The sequence below is a fragment of the Oryzias latipes genome, chromosome 6 (assembly GCF_053564925.1).
Source record: "Oryzias latipes strain Hd-rR chromosome 6, Olatipes_Hd-rR_3.1".
Lineage (NCBI taxonomy): Eukaryota > Metazoa > Chordata > Actinopteri > Beloniformes > Adrianichthyidae > Oryzias > Oryzias latipes.
In genome coordinates, this window is record NC_136242.1 from 2,343,998 (window position 1) to 2,362,054 (window position 18,057).

Below are 18,057 nucleotides of genomic sequence, written 5' to 3' on the forward strand. Positions count from 1 at the left end.
CGGATAGTTAAATATCTCAACCATAAAAATGCTGGTCTTCTTTAATAAAAGACATTTTTTTTACAGAATATTCCTGCTGAGCTTCATGACTGGTGTTTCCATGCCGTGACTTGGCTTCCACAGGTCAAGCTCTTCATATTACATTTTTAATAATAAATGAAGCTCCGTTGGTGACATGATACAGCCGTTCAACTCCACAGATAACCGAACTTCATTCCAACTACAAAGGATCCTCCATTTCTCTTTGGCTTTCAAAATGCCGTTCAGGACCGACTTTCATGCAGACCTGCAGACAGCTGGGAAGTCCTCCATACATGACAGCCTGTGCAAATCGTTCTCCATGAGCAGCACAAGCGTTACCAGAGGTGGTCGATTCGGAAACAGAAAAACAGAGGAGACTAAAGCTCTGCCCAGAGCCTCCAGACGACCTGTGCGGATAGTCCGGCCCGTGAGCGCCGTCAGCTCTGCCGCCTCCTTCCCACAGATGAATGACCTGCAAGGAGAGCTGGTCAGAAAGAGGAAGGTGAGTGCAATCCCATTTCATCACTAAGTCTACCATGAGAAGTCCAAGTGCTGCTCATGTCTGACTGCTAAAGGGAAAAATACTGAGCAGTAAGGTTTCAGCTCCTTGTTGCTGTCACCAGTTTAGCTAGAAATATTTAGCAGCATCGGTTTCTTCTCCATCTAAACACATTTCCTTTAAGAAAATGCAACTTATAACAAGCTTTTAGATGACTCTTTAGGTTATGTGTTTAACGCAAATATTCTTGATTTATTGATTTCCAAAGGTCTGAACATCACTAAGGTTACTGTATGTCACTTAGGTCTGTCTGATCACTGCTGTGTTTCCTGCGAGAGCATTATTCCAGTATACACAAATGTTTTAAGGGAGGAGATCACAAAACGGTATATAACTGAAAATACTAGTGAGATGTTCAATCAGATGTTCTCTCTGACTCCTCCCCTCTCAGGCAATTCAGTCAACGAACTTGTTAACAGCTTTAATTACAAAATGTCAGATATCATGGATAAAATTGCTCCTAGTAAGGTGAAGGTGATTTCTGGTAGGAAAAAGTCTCCATGGAGAAATTCCATTATTGTAAACAATGGAAAAAGAGAATGTCGGAAATTTGAACGCAAATGGAGAAAATTTAAACTACAGGTAGATTATGACATTTATAAAGAGAAACTTCACTTATATAATTTACAACTGTGCAATGCAAGAAAGTTCTATTTTTCTGAAATTATTACCAAAAACTCCCATAATGCTCGGGTCCTATTTAATATAGTCGACAGGTTGACAAAACCCCCTGTGACAGTGGCACCAGAATTTTACTCCATCAAAGGCTGTAATGACTTTGCCAAATTCTTCAGGGACAAAATCAAAAACACTAGACAAATAATAGTTTCATCAACTACAAGTTCAAGATATGAACCTTATCCACTAGAAACCAGTATTAATCCAATGGCTCAGTTTCAACCCATAAACAGCAAAGAACTGCAGGACATTCTATCGCAACTGAACTCCTCCTCTTGCTGTCTGGATATTCTACCCACAAGCTTTTTCAAAAAAGTCTCAAAAACATTGGAACCAGACCTGCTCCAGACTATCAACTTGTCGTTAACATCTGGCGTTTTCCCAGATCCACTGAAAACAGCTGTAATTAAACCTCTTCTAAAAAAGGACAGTCTAGACCGATATCAAACCTGCCATTTTAAAGCAAGATCATTGAAAAAGCTTTTTTCCATCAGCTAAATGAATTCCTAATAAAAAATAACTGCTATGATGCCTTCCAGTCAGGCTTCAGACAGAATCACAGCACTGAAACTGCCCTGATCAAAGTGATTAATGACATACGTTTGAATACAGACGGTGGGAATATGTCAGTGCTAGTTCTACTTGATCTCAGTACTGCGTTTGATACTGTCGACCATGCAATACTACTCAGACGACTGGAAAGCTGGGTGGGTCTCACTGGGCCAGTATTAAACTGGTTCAAAACGTACTTAGAAAACAGGAAATATTTTGTGTCCATTGGTAACTTCACTTCTGAGGCAATAGAAATTACATTTGGAGTACCCCAAGGCTCCATCCTGGGACCACTTCTATTTAACATCTACATGCTCCCACTGGCCCAAGTGATAAACAACAACAACATTAGCTACCGTAGTTATGCAGATGATACACAGATATATATTAGACTGACACCAGGCGACCGAGGCCCTGTACAGGCTCTTGGTAAATGCATTGAGGAAATTAATGACTGGATGTGGCATAATTTACTTCAGCTAAATAAAAACAGAACTGAGGTTATTGTCTTTGGGGCTAAAGAAAAAAGGTTGGACGTCATTATAGAGCTCCAATCCATTCAACTAAAAACTACCAACCAGGCTAAAAACTTGGGTGTATTGATAGACACAGACCTAAATTTTGATAAACACATTAAGGCAGTTACAAAATCAGCCTATTATCATCTCAAAAATATCTCAAGGATTAAAGATCTGATGTCTAAGCAGGACCTGGAGAAACTAGTGCATGCTTTCATCTTTAGTCGACTTGATTACTGTAACAGTGTGTTTACAGGACTACCAAAAAAATCCATCAGGAAATTGCAGCTTATTCAGAACTCTGCTGCCCAGGTTCTCACAGGGACCAGGAAAGTGGACCACATTAGTCCAGTTTTGAGGTCTTTGCACTGGCTACCTGTCTGTCAGAGGATAGACTTTAAAGTTCTGCTACTGGTTTATAAAGCTTTGAATGGTTTAGCACCAAAATACATGGCTGACCTCCTGACCCAGTATGTACCAGCCAGACCTCTCCGCTCTTCTGGATCCGGTCTTTTATCAGTCCCTAGAGCCAGAACTAAGCATGGAGAAGCTGCATTCACTTTCTATGCTCAACAGATCTGGAATAGACTTCCAGAAAACATCAGATCTGCTGAACCACTTAGTGTCTTTAAATCCGGGTTAAAAACGTACCTGTTCTAAGCTGCATTTAATTAATATGTATTCAAAAGTTTATGTCCGCACTGTTTATCTATGCTTGTTTTTAATTCAAATCTTGTTTACTATCTTTTAACTTTATTTTAATGATCACATTTTTACTATTTGTTTTTAATTGTTCTTTTAATTTTTTATGTAAAGCACTTTGAATTGTCTCTGTACAGGAAATGTGCTATATAAATAAACTTGCCTTGCCTTGCAAATCCAGGCATGATAAGCAGTTTAGACATGAGGTCTGCAACCTTTAACCCTTGTGCTATCCTAGGCACTTTAACGTTGGGAGTTGGGTCATCTAGACCCACTAGACAGTGCTCTGAACCTTTTTTCTTCAATGATTTGTGATCTTCACTGGTGTCCATGGATTACATGAAATCTTTCCACCTTTATCCACCTTTGTCATGGTAGGGAGAACACCTCAATGTAAGGGTGGGGTCATCTGGACCCCATAGGATAGCACAAGGGTTAAGAGTCCATATCTTAGTGGACAAAATTCAGCTAGAGCCAGAAGAAAATACACACAAGTTGTGTTTGTATGACCATTTCTACTATGTAGCATTTAAACAGTTAAACAAATTGATTCATAACAGTTAACATTTTTTATTTGAACTTATTCAACTTTTGATGGCAGCACACACAAGTTCCTTTAAAATAAAACCCACTACGTCAAATGAGATTCTTCTGCTGCAGCAGATTTACATGAATATAAAATGTAAGAATGTCAAACATGGATTTTTCTAATTGGTGCACCTTTATCTTTTATCTCCTTAAATCTAAAAATGGTAATAACAGTGTAGAATTCAATTAAAATGAATAATAATATTTTTGAAGAAATAACATTCCAGAAACAATATAGAGGTTTTTGCAGTTAGGACCGACAATGTCTTTCTATCTATTTATACAAACACACACAGCCCTAACCGCAAAAACAATTTGGATGTTTTTGCGGTTAGGGCTGTGTGTGTTTTTTGTTCTGCTACACACTGGTCATGTCTGTTTGTTTTTTTTTTTAAATTTTATTTCTTTTGACGTCTCTTTTGGCTGTTTTGTACCTTTTTGAGTTTTCCTCCGTCGTTGTGAAAACAGTTTGGTCCTTGCAGTCAGTGACTGCTGCTGCAGGCCACAAAAAACCTTATTTTAAGATTAAATTACTTTACAATAGATTAAACATTCAACTATCGTTTTGCTCAGTTATCTGACATGTTGTCTAAGCATGAATGATAAAACGTTATTAACTAAACAAAAACTAAAGAGCCTATTTATTCAAATTGGTTAAATTTAACTTCAAAGCCAAAGCGCCACCATGGAGCGATAAAAGAGCCACATGTGGCTCCAGGTTGCAGATCGCTGGTTTCAATGGACACTCCAGTGTCCATAAGAACAAGACATTTCCAAAAAATTCAAAAGAAAACAACCAAGAACATTTCAGACAACACCACTGTTTTTGATCCTCACTCCACATCATTGAAATCAGGTCATTTTTGCAGGAATGTGAGGATCTGAAGAAGGAAAACAAGTTCTTATTGAATGAGATCCACATGGAGCGGATTATGATGCGCACAGAGAGCGAGCTGACCATGAGGAGCCTCAGGAGCCTGAACCAGGATCAGCAGGCCCAAGTCAAAGAGGTCCTCACTGTTTTCAGCAGCAAATCACTCAAGATTGGACTGAATGACTGACACCATCCATCCATGACAACACCAGCGCACCCACACACTCATACGATTCCCCCATGAAGGCTTATACGATGGCACCTTATATTTCTCACACCGTTTCTTTTAGAAAGCCATTATTCCTTCTACATGATGTGGACACTGATCACTTGGCTTCTTGTTTCTATTGTAGCTGAGACTGAGAACCTCTTTCTCAAAGATGGTTAAAGGGACAGCAAGTCATGACATCTGTTCAACTGGTGTTTAATCATCCAAGTTAGACGTCACAGAAGAAGCTTTTAAGAGCCACTCTGAAAAAAACAAACATTTTTAACATGTTCTTGTGCCATTTCGTTTTGATGACCGCTAGGAACCATCTGAAAAAAGATCAAACGATGATGGGAATGGGACTTCACGGGAACAAAATAGTCACTGATTTGGCTCTTGCTGTCCAGGATGGCATTACATCATGTATAAAAAGAAGCATCTAGTGTTTCTGACTGATTCTCCCCATTTGTGCATCAGCTGAAGCAGAAGCTTTATCACAGCCAGCAGAGGGCGACCCTGTGCTCTCGAGCTGCAGACGAGGCAGAGGAGTCCAAAAGGGAGGCAGAGCAGAGCCGAGCCCTGGCTGAGGCCCGGGCCCTCGGCTGTCAGCGGGACAAGGAGACAGCTGAGGCAGACAGGAGACGCCTCAGTGATGAGATGCAGCTTCTCAGAAAGGAGGTACAGAAACAAAGAGGAGAGTCAGACCTCAGGGCTGCAGTCTGCTCTGCAGGTCCAAACGTTCAAGCAAAGCTAAAAAAGACGAAGAAGGAATGAAGCTCCTCTGCGCTGCTCATTCTTTATGAAGTATTACTGTTTAAATCCTAGTGTGTGTGTGTTTCTGCTATGAAGAATTGATGTTGAGAAGCTCTGCTGTGCACAAAAAGGAAACAAAGCAGACAAAACCTGCAACCGCCACAGACCCTCATTCTGACTCCAACATAATAGAAACACAGACAGGAATAATGTTTTAAGAGGATTTTAACCCTTAACACTACATGACTGAAAATATAATGAATAAACCTGATTCTGCATTTAATATTCTGTATTAAAAAATTATAAAATAACATTTTGCCCAGTCAGATAGAAACAATTATAGGTATTATATGTCAAATAAAAAAAAAAGATTTCTTCAAATTCAAAATAGCGTTTTTGATGAAAAATGATAGAAATGCTCTCATCACATAAACAATCGTTGTTCTTGTTGCCACAGTTGTAGTTGGTGATGTTTGTAAGGTGAAGTCTGAGTGAAGAACAGACAATACCTCTGCAGCTCCCTCACTATGTTTTCACACAATCGATTCTTGCATTTTCCGCAGCATACCAACCTGCAGCTTTTATTGGTCCAAACCGAGAAAAACTACTTTGAGAGCATGCTGAAGCTGGAACGAGCATCAGGGGAGAAAGAGGCGCTGATGCAGGAGAACCAAAGTCTTTCAGAGGACAGGGACGAGCTGCGGCTGAAGCTGAGGCAAACCACACAGGAGAAGGCAGAAATCCAAGACAGGTGGGTCTGTTGGCACTGAAGAACCCAACTCCAGGTGTTGAGGAGGATTTCCATTTTTAACCCACATTGTCTGAAGAGAACAATAAAATCATTTCTAAATAGTGGGATATTTTTCGTTCCGTTTAAATCCCTGGAGGTGGGAATTTCCTGGCTCTGCAGTCTACACACAGTGTTCTGTTACTCTGAACCCACATTATAGGATGTGTTGCTCTCAACTGAATGTTAATTATATTTAAGAATAAATAACACAAAGGTGTTGCATTCACTCCATAAACTCTTGGGAAAAATTGGAACTCATTCAACAACCATTAAAAGTTTTTTTGGCCCAAGTGCTTACAGTCATGTTAAGCTTGTTCCTTTATGTTTTATTTTTTAACAGGTTTTTTTTTAATCAAACTTTGTTTTTCTTTAACGCTCTGTGCTGAAGAGGTTTCCTTTGATGACATTAAATCCCTCTTGTTCACCTCCATGGACTGAAGTTCACATGAATTTGGTGATTCCGTGGGGAATTCCACATCTAGATGTTCAAAGTCTGCGACAGACTGGCGACCTGTCTCCAGGGTGTGGCCTGCCTTCGCCCAGAGCAGAAGTGGTCTGGATCGAAGATGAGAAGATGTTCAAAGTTAGTCTAGTCTAGGGGTCGGCAACCTGCATGTTGTTCTTTCCTCCCTGTGGTTTAGTAAAATAACTGTCATGTTCTAAGATTGTCGTGGTGCCTTTATCAGCGTCGATTAGTGCGAGTGGGCAGGAGGAAGAGAGCAACAGGAGCACGTGGAGGGGGCGTGTCTGCAGCTGTGAACGCCGACCAGAGTCAGTCTCTTCTAAAAAGACAGTCAGTGCTAATCTGGTAACGGGGACATCAGCGCCCCCCCCCCCCAAAGAAACCACCCATTTCTGCGTCAAATGGATTAAATTTGCCTTAGGACACCCCCACTTTCCTGCCCACTGTCTGCTATGATGACAGTATGTATGGGCTTACATATCTGCCATAAATTGAAAGGGCGTAAAGACAACTGAGCGGGCGTATTTAGGAACTGAGTGAGTGAACCTTACAACCGCGCAGGCGCAATTCTAACCAAGCAACCCCGTATTTTACAACTGAACGGCTGAAATCCTAACTGAGCAGTGATCTCGCTCGGTCAGGGGGGGGGGGTGAACAAGTTTGACACAAAGAACCGACATTTCTAACTGGGATAGTCAAAGAGCCACACCACACACTGACCTGCCAGACAAACACACACACAATTAAAGCCATGTTATTTCCCATAACCCCATCCTCTCCTTAAAATACAACAGCGCTGGATTAAACGGCGCCGTTTCAGTTTTGAGTGTTTTTTTCTGTATTTAACGTTAACACACATACCGGTGAAACGTGGATGCTGGTGTGTGTTTAAAAAAGGCAGCGAGCGCAAAACTGAGTTGGTTGTGATTTATTTTTTCAGTCATCAATCAGCATTTCTAATCCATCAAAGTTCTCATCTTCTGCATCTGGAACAGCTGGACTACATTTCTATCAAACACGCTGGCTTCCCTTTCCTCATCATCAGAGTCCGTCTCTTTGCCGTGCGGCTCCTAAGAACAGTGAAAGCAGACACCTCAGGCCAAGTTTAAGTCCTGCAGTCCCAAAGTAACTCGCCCGTTGCTGCGTCCCGGTAAAGGGGGAGGATGATGGACAGAATTTCACGGTCATCTGCTGGAAGTTGCAGCGCTGAGCCTCGAGTCGATCTTCCAACGCAGGCCTTTCCTTTTCCGCGGAAACTCAGCTGCTGCTGCGTCTTCTTGTCTTGTCGGAGTTGGTTTTCCAGCGTCCTCACTTGTGAACCAAGGATTCATTATTTTAAATTCTCTGGCAGCTGAGGTTCGATAAGTTAGAAAGATCTTCACAGATTCAGACTTCCTGCTTCAATAACTCTTCTGATCAATGTTCAAATGTGTCAGCAAGTATCTCAATCCTTTTGTATTAACACAGAGAGTGAACTACAAATGCATTTCTGAAGAAAAAAAGATCGTTTTTTGCCTTTTAATCAGAATTGTTCGCTTCAAGCTGTGAATGCAGACATGCAGCAGCCGGCTGCCAAGAGACCGTCAACAAAGTGCAACCTCTGTGAACTGTGAAACACCACTGTGTAAAAATCAATAACCTCACAAAAAATTCATAAAATTATTATAAAGCATATTCTTGTTACAATACATATTTTTTTGGAAAGTCCATCTTTATTTTAACTTGTTGCATATACTTTTTCAAATTTTAATAGATATGAATCATGACTAAAGTTATCAGTAGTTATAAAGATACTGAAGCTCCTGTCACCAAACCGTCTGTACAGACTAATGACCTTATTGTCATACTAAAATAAAGAATGTCAATAGTTCACTTAGTTTACTCTTAGGAATTTTTCATATTTACAAGTGGATCCGATTTGGTCAAAAATACTCAATAACTCTGAAGATGCTAGATTTTTATTTTACATACTCTTTATTGTAGTAGGAAAATAAGGTCATAGTCAGTACAGTAAGTTTTGTGTCAGTAACTACAGCATCTTCAAAGCCATTGAGCATTTTTGACCAAATCTGATCAATATTTTAATATGAAAAATTCCTAACAATAAACAACGTGAATTATGACCTAATCTTTATTGTAGTAGGACAATAAGGTCATGATTAGTCAGTACAGGAGGTTTGGTGACAGAAGCTTTAGTATCTTCAGAGCTATTGTGCATTTATGTTATGATTCATATCTCTATTAAATTTTAAAAACTATAAGCAATAGAATAGAGGTTGACTTTCTAACAAAATTTAGTATAATAATAATAATAATGTAGCATGACTATGCTGACGAGTCTTCATTACCAGTTCATATAAATATAGACATTTATTAGCTTTTTAAAAGTTCACTGATTTTTACAGAATGCTGTTTCACAGAGGTTGCACTTTATTGACGGTCCCTTGGCAGCCGGCTCGCTGCTCTGTTTGCATTCACAGCTTAAAATGAAATATTCTGATTAAAAGGCAATAAAAACGATCTTTTTTTAAAAAAAAAATGCTTTTGTAGTTCACTCTCTGTGTTAATACAAAGTGATTGATTTGATTGATTGATTAAGATACTTGATACATTTGAACGTTGATCAGAAGAGTTATTGAAGCAGGAAGTCCGAATCTGTGAAGATCTAATTTAACCGAACTGCAGCTGCTCTATTCCCGTGTTCCTCCGCGTAGCTGATAGCTTGCAGTTTAAACTATGCCTCATAATCGTGTCTCTTTGCATTTCCAGGGTTTCCAAAACGAAGTTGTTCTGCATCATGCTCATATCTGCACCTTTGTACTATGGGGGGGGGGGGGGGGGGGGTGTCTCCTTTCACGTCCTCACCTCTCTCCGTACTGTCATCATGCTGTAAGACTTTCACCTTATGGTTGTGAAAGTACTGTATATAGAAAATATGCTAAAAGGCAGAGAGCTGCCTGTTTGCCCCCTCCCCCTCTGCCTAGCTGATAAGACATGCAATTTTAGCCAATCAGATCAACCAGAAAGGTTCCTGCCCCCAAGTGACAAAAACGCCCCCTTAACACTGAGCGTAAATCCAGGTGAGCGAGCAAAAAGGATCTGACCGAGCGAGATCACTGCTCAGTTAGGATTGCAGCTGTGCAATTGTGAAATACGGGGTTGCTTGGTTAGAATTATGCCTGCACGGTTGTAAGATTCACTCACTCAGTTCCTAAATACGCCCGCTCAGTTGTCTTTACGCCCTTTCAGTTAATGGCATCTATGTAATTCCATAGTATGTTGCACTGTCTGTGTAGAGGCACAACAGTTTAGAAAAAAACAGGGTACAAAACAGGTTGGGAGGCCACAGAACAGGAGGGGGCGTCCTCCTCCCGCCAGACTTGGTCCGTGATGTCCGCTCCCTCGATGCACAGGGAAGTCCTCCAGTCACACGCACCAGCACCTGAAGGCGAAAACTTCTGCCAGCACCACCAGAAGCGACCACGGCTGCCTTAGGCCATCCCGAGGAGTGTGGCTACGCTGTCCCGATACTTACAGGGGAGTTCCCCTCTGCGCGTATTCCGTGTCACACACTCCTCCCCGTGTTGTATCACTTCTGGCTGACCTACCGACGCGCTGCACCCAGCCTTCTTCTTGTGTGCTTCAACGTTCCTTCTACTCACATCGCAGGCAGGGTTCCTGCCCCGCCCCTGGGAGTCGACTGCATGGGAGAACTGGCGGCCCCAGCGGTCCAATTGCTCCTGGTGCGTGCGCCCTCCTCCTCACATGCTCACCAGCTCCTCTGACGAGTAGTCTGGCGGCCCAAATGCGTGCAGGCCCAGTGGTTCCCGGAGCGCACAGGTCCGAGCACCCCTGGGGCGTACGCCGTCCTGGCCGGTTGGGAACCTTTCCTTGAGCGAGCGCCTGCTCTGATCAGCTCTTCTCTGCTCCTATATCATCTCTCAATCAAGAGCTGGTGCATCCAACCAAGGGGCGTGTCCGCATGCAGCATGCAAAGAGTTTTTGAACACAGCAAACGAAACATGCAAAAACAACTCCATCATGCAATTAGTCTCTGCCCCACCTGCTCACAGGTAAAGGTCGCCGACCCCTGATCTAAACCAGGGGTCGGCCACTCCAGGCCTCAGTGGCTGATGTGTCTGCATGATATCCAGGGTGGTTTACCTGGATCAGGTGTGTCAGGACATGCCAGACAGTGTTTTTGAGCCTTTGATGGCTGTTTTTCCACATGAAAATCAAAAGACTGGTTTTCAGTCCTTCATAGAGCCAACACGGATGGAAGACGCCAACGTTTATGAGCAGACTGCTCACTCCAGGTCAAAAGCAGCTTTCAAAGAGAATTTGAGATTCTGGTTCCCAACAGACCGTACAGAAATGAATCCTTCTGTGCTGCCATCTCTCTTCTTCATGTTTGTGCGCTCCTCATTTCTTGGTTCTTGTTGCAGTGAGATGGGTCTGAGGCATAAAGCCATGGCACTGGAGCAGGAGAGCAAAAGAGCCAGCCAGGCGCAGCGGGAGGCCGAGGCTGAGAGGCGTCTGGTGGAGAAGGAGCGGCAGGAGAGGGCGGCCGAGTCCCGGAGCTGGAGGGAGAAGCACCAGGAGCTGGCCGATGTCCTCAGAGCTCAGGAGGACCTCAAAGCTCAGCGACAGAACAAAGCAGTGAGGACGCTCTTCATCGGGGCAGCGGCGTCCGGGGGTGTCGTTAATTATTTCTGCCAGAAACAGGGGCAAGGGGTCACCAAGAACTAAACTCCTGAGTCTGTTCCAAAAGAATTTACCTGCTAGCCTGTGACGCCCGGGCAAGAATACACTAAACCAGGGGTCGGGAACCTTTTTGGCCAGGAGAGCCATAAATGCCACATATTTTGAAATGTAATTTCGAAAGAGCCATACAATAATGTAGTGTCCCTTCCCCACACTGAGGCACGGAGACTTAACCTCTTTTAAAGTTCTTTATTCCAATTACTGCAGACCGCAACAAACGCCGTTCAATTAATTCAGCTACTCCTGAATCTCTCCCACTGAGACGAGAGCGCTTCTCCCAACTTTATATTCCCCCCTCCCGCTGCAGCCCTCCTATTTCCCTTATTCGGCCCATAGCTGAACCCCATTGGTCCAAACTACCTAACAACAGGCTGAGCGACAGAACTGAGAGCCAATCAGATCTCTGCTTGATGCGTTTAATGAACTCCAGAACTTTTAACGCGGCCCAACAGCCACCCAGTCCAACTCAGTCCGCGACAATTTGTTTAAAACTAAATATACAAATGAATGTGTGCATTTGATGTCATTTCAACATTTTTAAAGTACAATAAGTCTGTGGATTCTTTTTAATAACATTGTTATTCTGTTGCTAATAAATGATGAGTATTTCTCGTGGTAGTTTTGCTGATGGTCTAGTCTGGTTGATACGTGGTGAGTTTCTGCTTCGTTCAGGCGTTGAGACTTTAAACGTGATCGTAGGTTGGTCTGAATGTTCTGTAGTTGTGACAAAGACTGCTCACATGCAGACGGGGAGCCAAACACACACTCACACGCTGCAGTGAGTGACGGGCAGCGGGTTTTACGTTTTTACAATCCCTGCGCGATTCACCTGCTGCCTGTCCCCACAACCCCTCAGCCCCACCCTCTGCTTTCTCCCTCACACATCCCGTCCCCGCAACTGCGCGCTCTTTCTCAGAGACGGGAGCGCGTAGTTTTAGGCACGGCAATTCACAGGTTTCCAGTTGGTACAAACTCTGTGAAATAATAGATAATAGTAACTGATAGCGCTGGCGCAGATTTCTCTCTCTAAGCACCGCTACTACTGCGACCCTCTGGCATCGCATCGCGCCCGAGAAGGACTGATCTAATGAAAAAAAAAAAGTATAATTAAAGATTTGTCTGCGAGCCACATGTGACCATCAAAAGAGCCATATATGGCTCGCGAGCCATAGGTTCCCGACCCCTGCACTAAACGTTTACCCAAAGTGTTCACACTGGACAAGCAGGGAGGGGCTTCCTCTGTTCACTAGAGCATGTCCGCCACCTACAGGTGGAAGAGGCTTAGCGCGAAACGTTGAGGCGGTGCAGATCTGGTGAAGCTTTTTCTTTCCCAGCTCTACTCCGACATCTGAAAGACTTGATGTCACATAAAACTGCAGTGAATAATTAAGTAAGTCATGTCATTTTCAAACAAGTGGTACTTCCATGAATGAAAAGGGACGCCATCCAATCCGGGTCCCTTATTAGTCAAAGTTTGACCTGATTTGACTTTCGACGTGCGTTCAGTAGTTGGACAGTTTGTACATGTAGCTTGAAAACGGTCGTGGAAACCTGCATGGCTACACACAAGCGGGAGAGTTTTGAACGCAGAACAGCATGTTTACGTGCATTTACATAGACTTTTCATTGAAAGAGCGTTAATGAGGGCGATGTGAATGAAGCTCTGTTCATGTAACAGCTGGAGTCTGAACCATGGTTGGGGTTTATTAGACCACCAGACCTGTCCTGAGAAGCAAATCAAACTTTTCTGTCACAAATGTCCATTTCTACAAAGACTGATGTTGGCTTTAAAATACACATCATTTGAGTTTTTTTCAACTAAAATCTTGAATAATTGATTACTCGTTGGTGCCTATTGATGCAAATATACATCAAACCCCTTTTTTTTTTCCAAACTTACCATCATTATGCAACTGCCTCAAAGCAAAAACAAGAGATTTTCTTTTATAGCTGTGAATAAATTCAGGTGCTAAGGAAATATTTCTCTTTTTTAAAGTATGTGAACAGCTTTTATCAGTTTCTAGATTTAAAAAAGGGCAAAATCTGTTCAAGATAAAGTTCATTCTCTTTGTCACTGCAGCTAAAATATATATATATATTCCTAAAAAAAGCCTAGAATGGGACAAAAAGCGTATTTCTGATCACATTTTAAACTACATTAGATTTTTATAACAGGTCTTCTGAACACTTGTTTTTAAAATGGCAGTGGGTGTGTGGGTGTGTGTTTGTAAATTCTAAATCCATCTCATCTCAACAGTGTCAAGCCAACATCAAGAGCTATTTTCTCTGCATGACAGAGAATGATCAGCGCATCAGAATCCTCAAAAACCCGGATGGCGCACCGAGGAATTTTACAGTAAGTAGATCAGAGTTCTAAAAGAACCAGTAAAAAGAATTAGACTGGTCAAAATTAATGCGTGTATGTCTTTCTAAATAAATCACCTCACATTGTTTACGAGCTAAGGGTCAAACTTGTTTTTTGTCTTCACAGGAAGGAGATCCTGTCTTCATTTCCACAACTGAGTCCAGTCCTCAAGAATCTGAGGGTAGTTCATCCAGGTAGCAGTTTGTCCCTGTGGCCACCAGGGGGCCTCAGCCACACAAACAGTTTTCCTAAATTATCCCAAGAAAAGGACAAAAAAATAAAGTGTGTACTTTTGACATTTGTGTTTCCAGGACCGTACTCAGGATTTCAGCCCCACACCCTGGCAGGGAGCTGGGACCGAGCCACTTTGACGACCTGCCAGCGGTTGAAGGAGAGCGACCCAACTCTGCTCCATCCCGAAGAGGCAGGAAGCTGGTGGAATACTTTTGGATCCCAACAGACCAGGAGTGACGATGCTCCTCTGGTGGCCTACAGCCAGTAGATTCAATTAAAAAAACTGTAAGAACAAAGAAACGCAGCTGATGCTCATGTGTTGGACTTTATTGACATTTAAGCAAGAGGTGAACAGAAATCAGGAAAATCCACTGTCTTATCCAAACACACAGGTTTAGGGTCAAATGTTTATTCAATTCAGGATCAGTTACAGGCTTTTTGATGTACACTTCATCTCATGATCAATCATCTTATTTTCTGAAGCCAGGACAATAATTGGTCCAAATTTAGAACAACAGCAATTTCATTGGTGCATTTCTGCAAGAATCTGCTGGATGTTGTCCTACTTGCAAACAACCAGAAGCCTCCCTAAAAACGTCTTGCTTTCATGCTGGAAAAGGGAAAAAACAACAACACAACTTGACCATGGCGGTTGAATAGCCTTCAATTCTCTGTTCCTCACAGCAGGAAGCCTAAACAGCCCGTGTCAGAGGTAGAAACACGGCGTCTGTGAAGCACATCCACCACACGTCTTCTAAATATTGTAACAACGAAGGATTATTGCAACGACTCGTAATGAGGAGGAGATGACCAAGATGCTCAGCGTGACCAGAAAGAAAACTGTGGTTCAACACATTTGTTGTGAAGGTTTCACAGGTTAATGCTTCATTTTCGGCCTTTTCCTTACATGTTCTGACCTGCCAGCAGCTGGAGGCAGGACCTTCTTCAAGTTTGGGGGGAGAAAACGCTCAAAAGCGTGAAGCACGTGTTCTCGTTGGCGCCTACATGCTGGGACTACTTTGAATGAGGATCCTCTCCGAAATGAGTCGGTCCTCTACCGGGGAGGGGAGGGGGCACACCCGCCCCAACCCGCTGAAGGGGGGGAAGCACATGCATCAACATGACAACGCAAACAAACCTGGAGTTCGAAGAAAAACACTTTAACTACTCTACATTTCACAAATTCATGACATTGATGAAGAGCTCGGAGGCGACTGCTCCCCCTCTGCCGTCCACACACACACACACACACACACACACACACACACACACGAGGTTCTACACGTAAGCTTTAGGTTAGAGCGCCAGCAGCCACTCGAGTGGTTAACTTCAGGGTGATCAACAGAAAGCCTAAATCCAGGAAGAGGTCAAGCTAAACATGGCGGGTTTCTCAGTCTGCGTCGTCGTCCGACTCCTCCTCCTCTGCCGTCTCCAGCCAGGTGAGCCACTGGTTTACCTGTCGGCGAGCAGGAAACCTGTCAGAGCAGTTCGCTTTCGGCAGATGCAGCCTCCGTCTCAGTACACACCTGGAACAATGCTTTTCCTTTTCCAGGGAATTCTTGCGCGATGTCTTCTTTCCATGCCAGGAAGGCTTCTTCTTCAATGATCTCCATGTCGTAGAAGTGGACAAAGTAGCGCAGCAGCATGCCTGGAGGCAGAAAATACAGATAAAACGCCACCAAACAAAAAGAAAACTACAGTCCAACGGTTTATTTGCACAAACATTTTATTTGAACTCAGCTGAAAATGACACCAGCTGCCTTTCCACTGGATTTTGGATCATTCAGCCAATGGAAACATCAAAGGGGAAAAACTTGCATTCATTGCTAAAAAGGTTTTGCGCTTGGGGGAGGCGGTTTTTGAGAAGGAAGGAAGCAGCCTGGATGGGTGGCCAGCCTGTCGCGACCGGCTAGCCTGCAGCCAGAGCCGCTGTGTGTGTGTGTGTGTGTGTGTGTGGGGGGGGGGGGGGGGGGGGGGGGCTAAGTCAGCTCAGGCCTCCTACATCTGATAATATTTTTCTTATTTTCACTGAGACAATTTTAAAAAGATCTTCTATGACAGATTTCCAAACACTGAAGGATGATCATAACTTAGGGAAAAATCATTTTTCCAGATATTTACAACTACTTTAACAAAACTCCTCCACACCATGAATACACAGGAACCATGAAATATTAACAGCATACAAAGGAAATTGTTGAAAAGGTATGATATCTAGACTTTACAAAGGATTTATGAGTCAAATATTGACTTCAACTAAAATATAAAAAGTAAATTGGAGAAAGAAAGCAACACAACTATGACAGACGAGGAACGGAGAGATTGCTGTAAATCAGTGTATAAATGTACAGATTCACATGCATGGAGAGAATTTAGATGGAAATGTTTGATGAGGTTTTTTATTACACCCAAACAAAAGAAACATGGTCATGGAGAAAAAAACAAGTAGAAGCCAACCATTACCACATACTTTGGGAATGTTCCATTATAAAACTATTTTGGAAGGAAATACATAAACACATTGAATCTATATTAAATAAGACAATACCCTGTGACTTTACTAATCTGATTTTAGGGAAGACACAACTCCCACCTACCAATGAAAATTTATTCAGAATATTGATAACTGCTGGTAAAAAAGCACTGACTAGACAATGGCTCCTCCCCACTGTTCCCAGCTTGGTCAATTGGATAGACATTGTAAATGAAATCTGTCAGATGGAAAGACTAACCTACTCACTTCGGATAGAGATGCCCAAATTTTTGAAGTTATAGTCACAATGGATGTTCTATGTTAATCATTTACAACAAATGGAGGTAATGGACATGTCTGGCTTATATTGATAATCAAGATGAAAGTTTTTTTTTTTTTTTTTTACTTCCCTCCCTAATAATGCATCCGCTGTTCCTTGTTTTGTGTCTCATTAGATACTAGATATTCTATTGGAAAAAGAAAAGAATTGTTGAGAATGGAGAAATAAGTCATGGGTCCAAACTCTCAGAGAAACCGTAGCAGCCACGGAAAGCGGCTTCATTGCAGCGGGAATGAAGCTCATCGTAGCAGGAGAGACCTGGGGGCTATTCCAGGAAGCATGTTTAAACTAGCCTGACTTTAACCCTGAACTCTGGTTGAAATCCTCCTGAACTTGCTTACTCTGGGTATGTCGGTTCCAAAAGACCGGATATGAGTTGGCGTAATTACGCTGGACCTGGTAACCCTGCGTTAATGCACGGCACAGCAAGTACATAAAGACATTCTCAATGGATCGCCGATTTCCAGAGTCACCATGGAAAGGCGTGGAGAAAAGAAAAAAAAGAGCGCTATACTTTAGTACTTTACTTTACTTTAAATTTAGTCAACCTAATTTCTTATGTCTATCCAACTCAATAATTGTTTATACAACTCAAATTTACATATTTATCTAACTAAATGTCATATTACTCCAATTCAATTAAATGTTTTTCCATCTTAATTTAATGTACTTCTTGAACTCTCAAATGTCTAAGTTAGAGGCTGCAGATTTTCTCATTTTATAACATTAAAATGAATGAAACAGTGTGGATTTGCAATATGAAATCATGCCCCTTTTCTCCAGCTTTGACATTACACAGCTTGTCAGTAAACTCATCATCCTCTCCCTCCCTTCCTCTCACTCATGGTGCAGAAAGAATCAAACATAACAGGACAAATAACTAGACAAAACACACTAAAACAGCTAAAAAACTAAACACATTTGGTCAGAAACCCACACTTTAACCCAAATCCGTCCAGACATCCCACAATCCCTTGCGGTGCCGTTTTACACCTACTTAATTGAATTCATTTGAATGAAAGTAAAATAAATGTCTGAAAAATACGTGTTATTTTTGAGCTGACTTAACAAAAAAAAAGATTTATCTTAACTGAAGTAAATAATTAAGTTAGATCAAAGTAAAAAGTTTATTTTTCCAAAATCCATACGTGGTCTTATCACCCTCTCATGGTGGA

General features: G+C 42.3%; 2 protein-coding genes across 6 annotated transcripts in view; one reads left to right on the forward strand and one right to left on the reverse strand.

Annotated features, from left to right (window-relative positions):
• On the forward strand, window positions 1–14,534 carry LOC105353641 (uncharacterized). Of its 2 annotated transcripts, XM_078948214.1 has the most exons (9): window positions 1–123; window positions 201–523; window positions 4,488–4,628; window positions 5,178–5,378; window positions 6,017–6,204; window positions 11,152–11,365; window positions 13,728–13,826; window positions 13,962–14,029; window positions 14,147–14,534. In XM_078948214.1, the coding sequence occupies exons 2-9, from the start codon at window positions 257–259 to the stop codon at window positions 14,304–14,306; spliced, it is 1,338 nt and encodes a 445-aa protein (XP_078804340.1). In that variant the 5' UTR covers window positions 1–123; window positions 201–256; the 3' UTR covers window positions 14,307–14,534. The 2 variants fall into 2 exon arrangements, with proteins under 2 accessions (XP_078804340.1, XP_078804339.1); XM_078948213.1 differs by having other exon boundaries at window positions 74–523.
• eif4g2b (eukaryotic translation initiation factor 4, gamma 2b) overlaps window positions 14,376–18,057 on the reverse strand; it is a 21,983-nt gene continuing 18,301 nt past the window's right edge. For all 4 annotated transcript variants that reach the window (XM_078948211.1, XM_011472901.4, XM_078948210.1 and 1 more), the window contains exons 20-21: window positions 15,596–15,717; window positions 14,376–15,525 (exon numbers count right to left, since the gene is read on the reverse strand). In XM_078948211.1, the coding sequence (XP_078804337.1) occupies window positions 15,460–15,525; window positions 15,596–15,717 (188 nt within the window). In that variant the 3' untranslated portion in view covers window positions 14,376–15,459. The remainder of the gene's footprint in view (window positions 15,526–15,595; window positions 15,718–18,057) is intronic.

What these genes read in the sequence shown, in the direction of transcription:
- LOC105353641 (XM_078948213.1), top strand. Translation starts at nt 176, where the DNA reads ATGATACAGCCGTTCAACTCCACAGATAACCGAACTTCATTCCAACTA. An exon ending in AAGGCAGAAATCCAAGACAG is followed by an intron (nt 6,205 to 11,151) that starts GTGGGTCTGTTG and finishes TTCTTGTTGCAG; the next exon opens with TGAGATGGGTCTGAGGCATA. An exon ending in TCTGAGGGTAGTTCATCCAG is followed by an intron (nt 14,030 to 14,146) that starts GTAGCAGTTTGT and finishes TTGTGTTTCCAG; the next exon opens with GACCGTACTCAGGATTTCAG.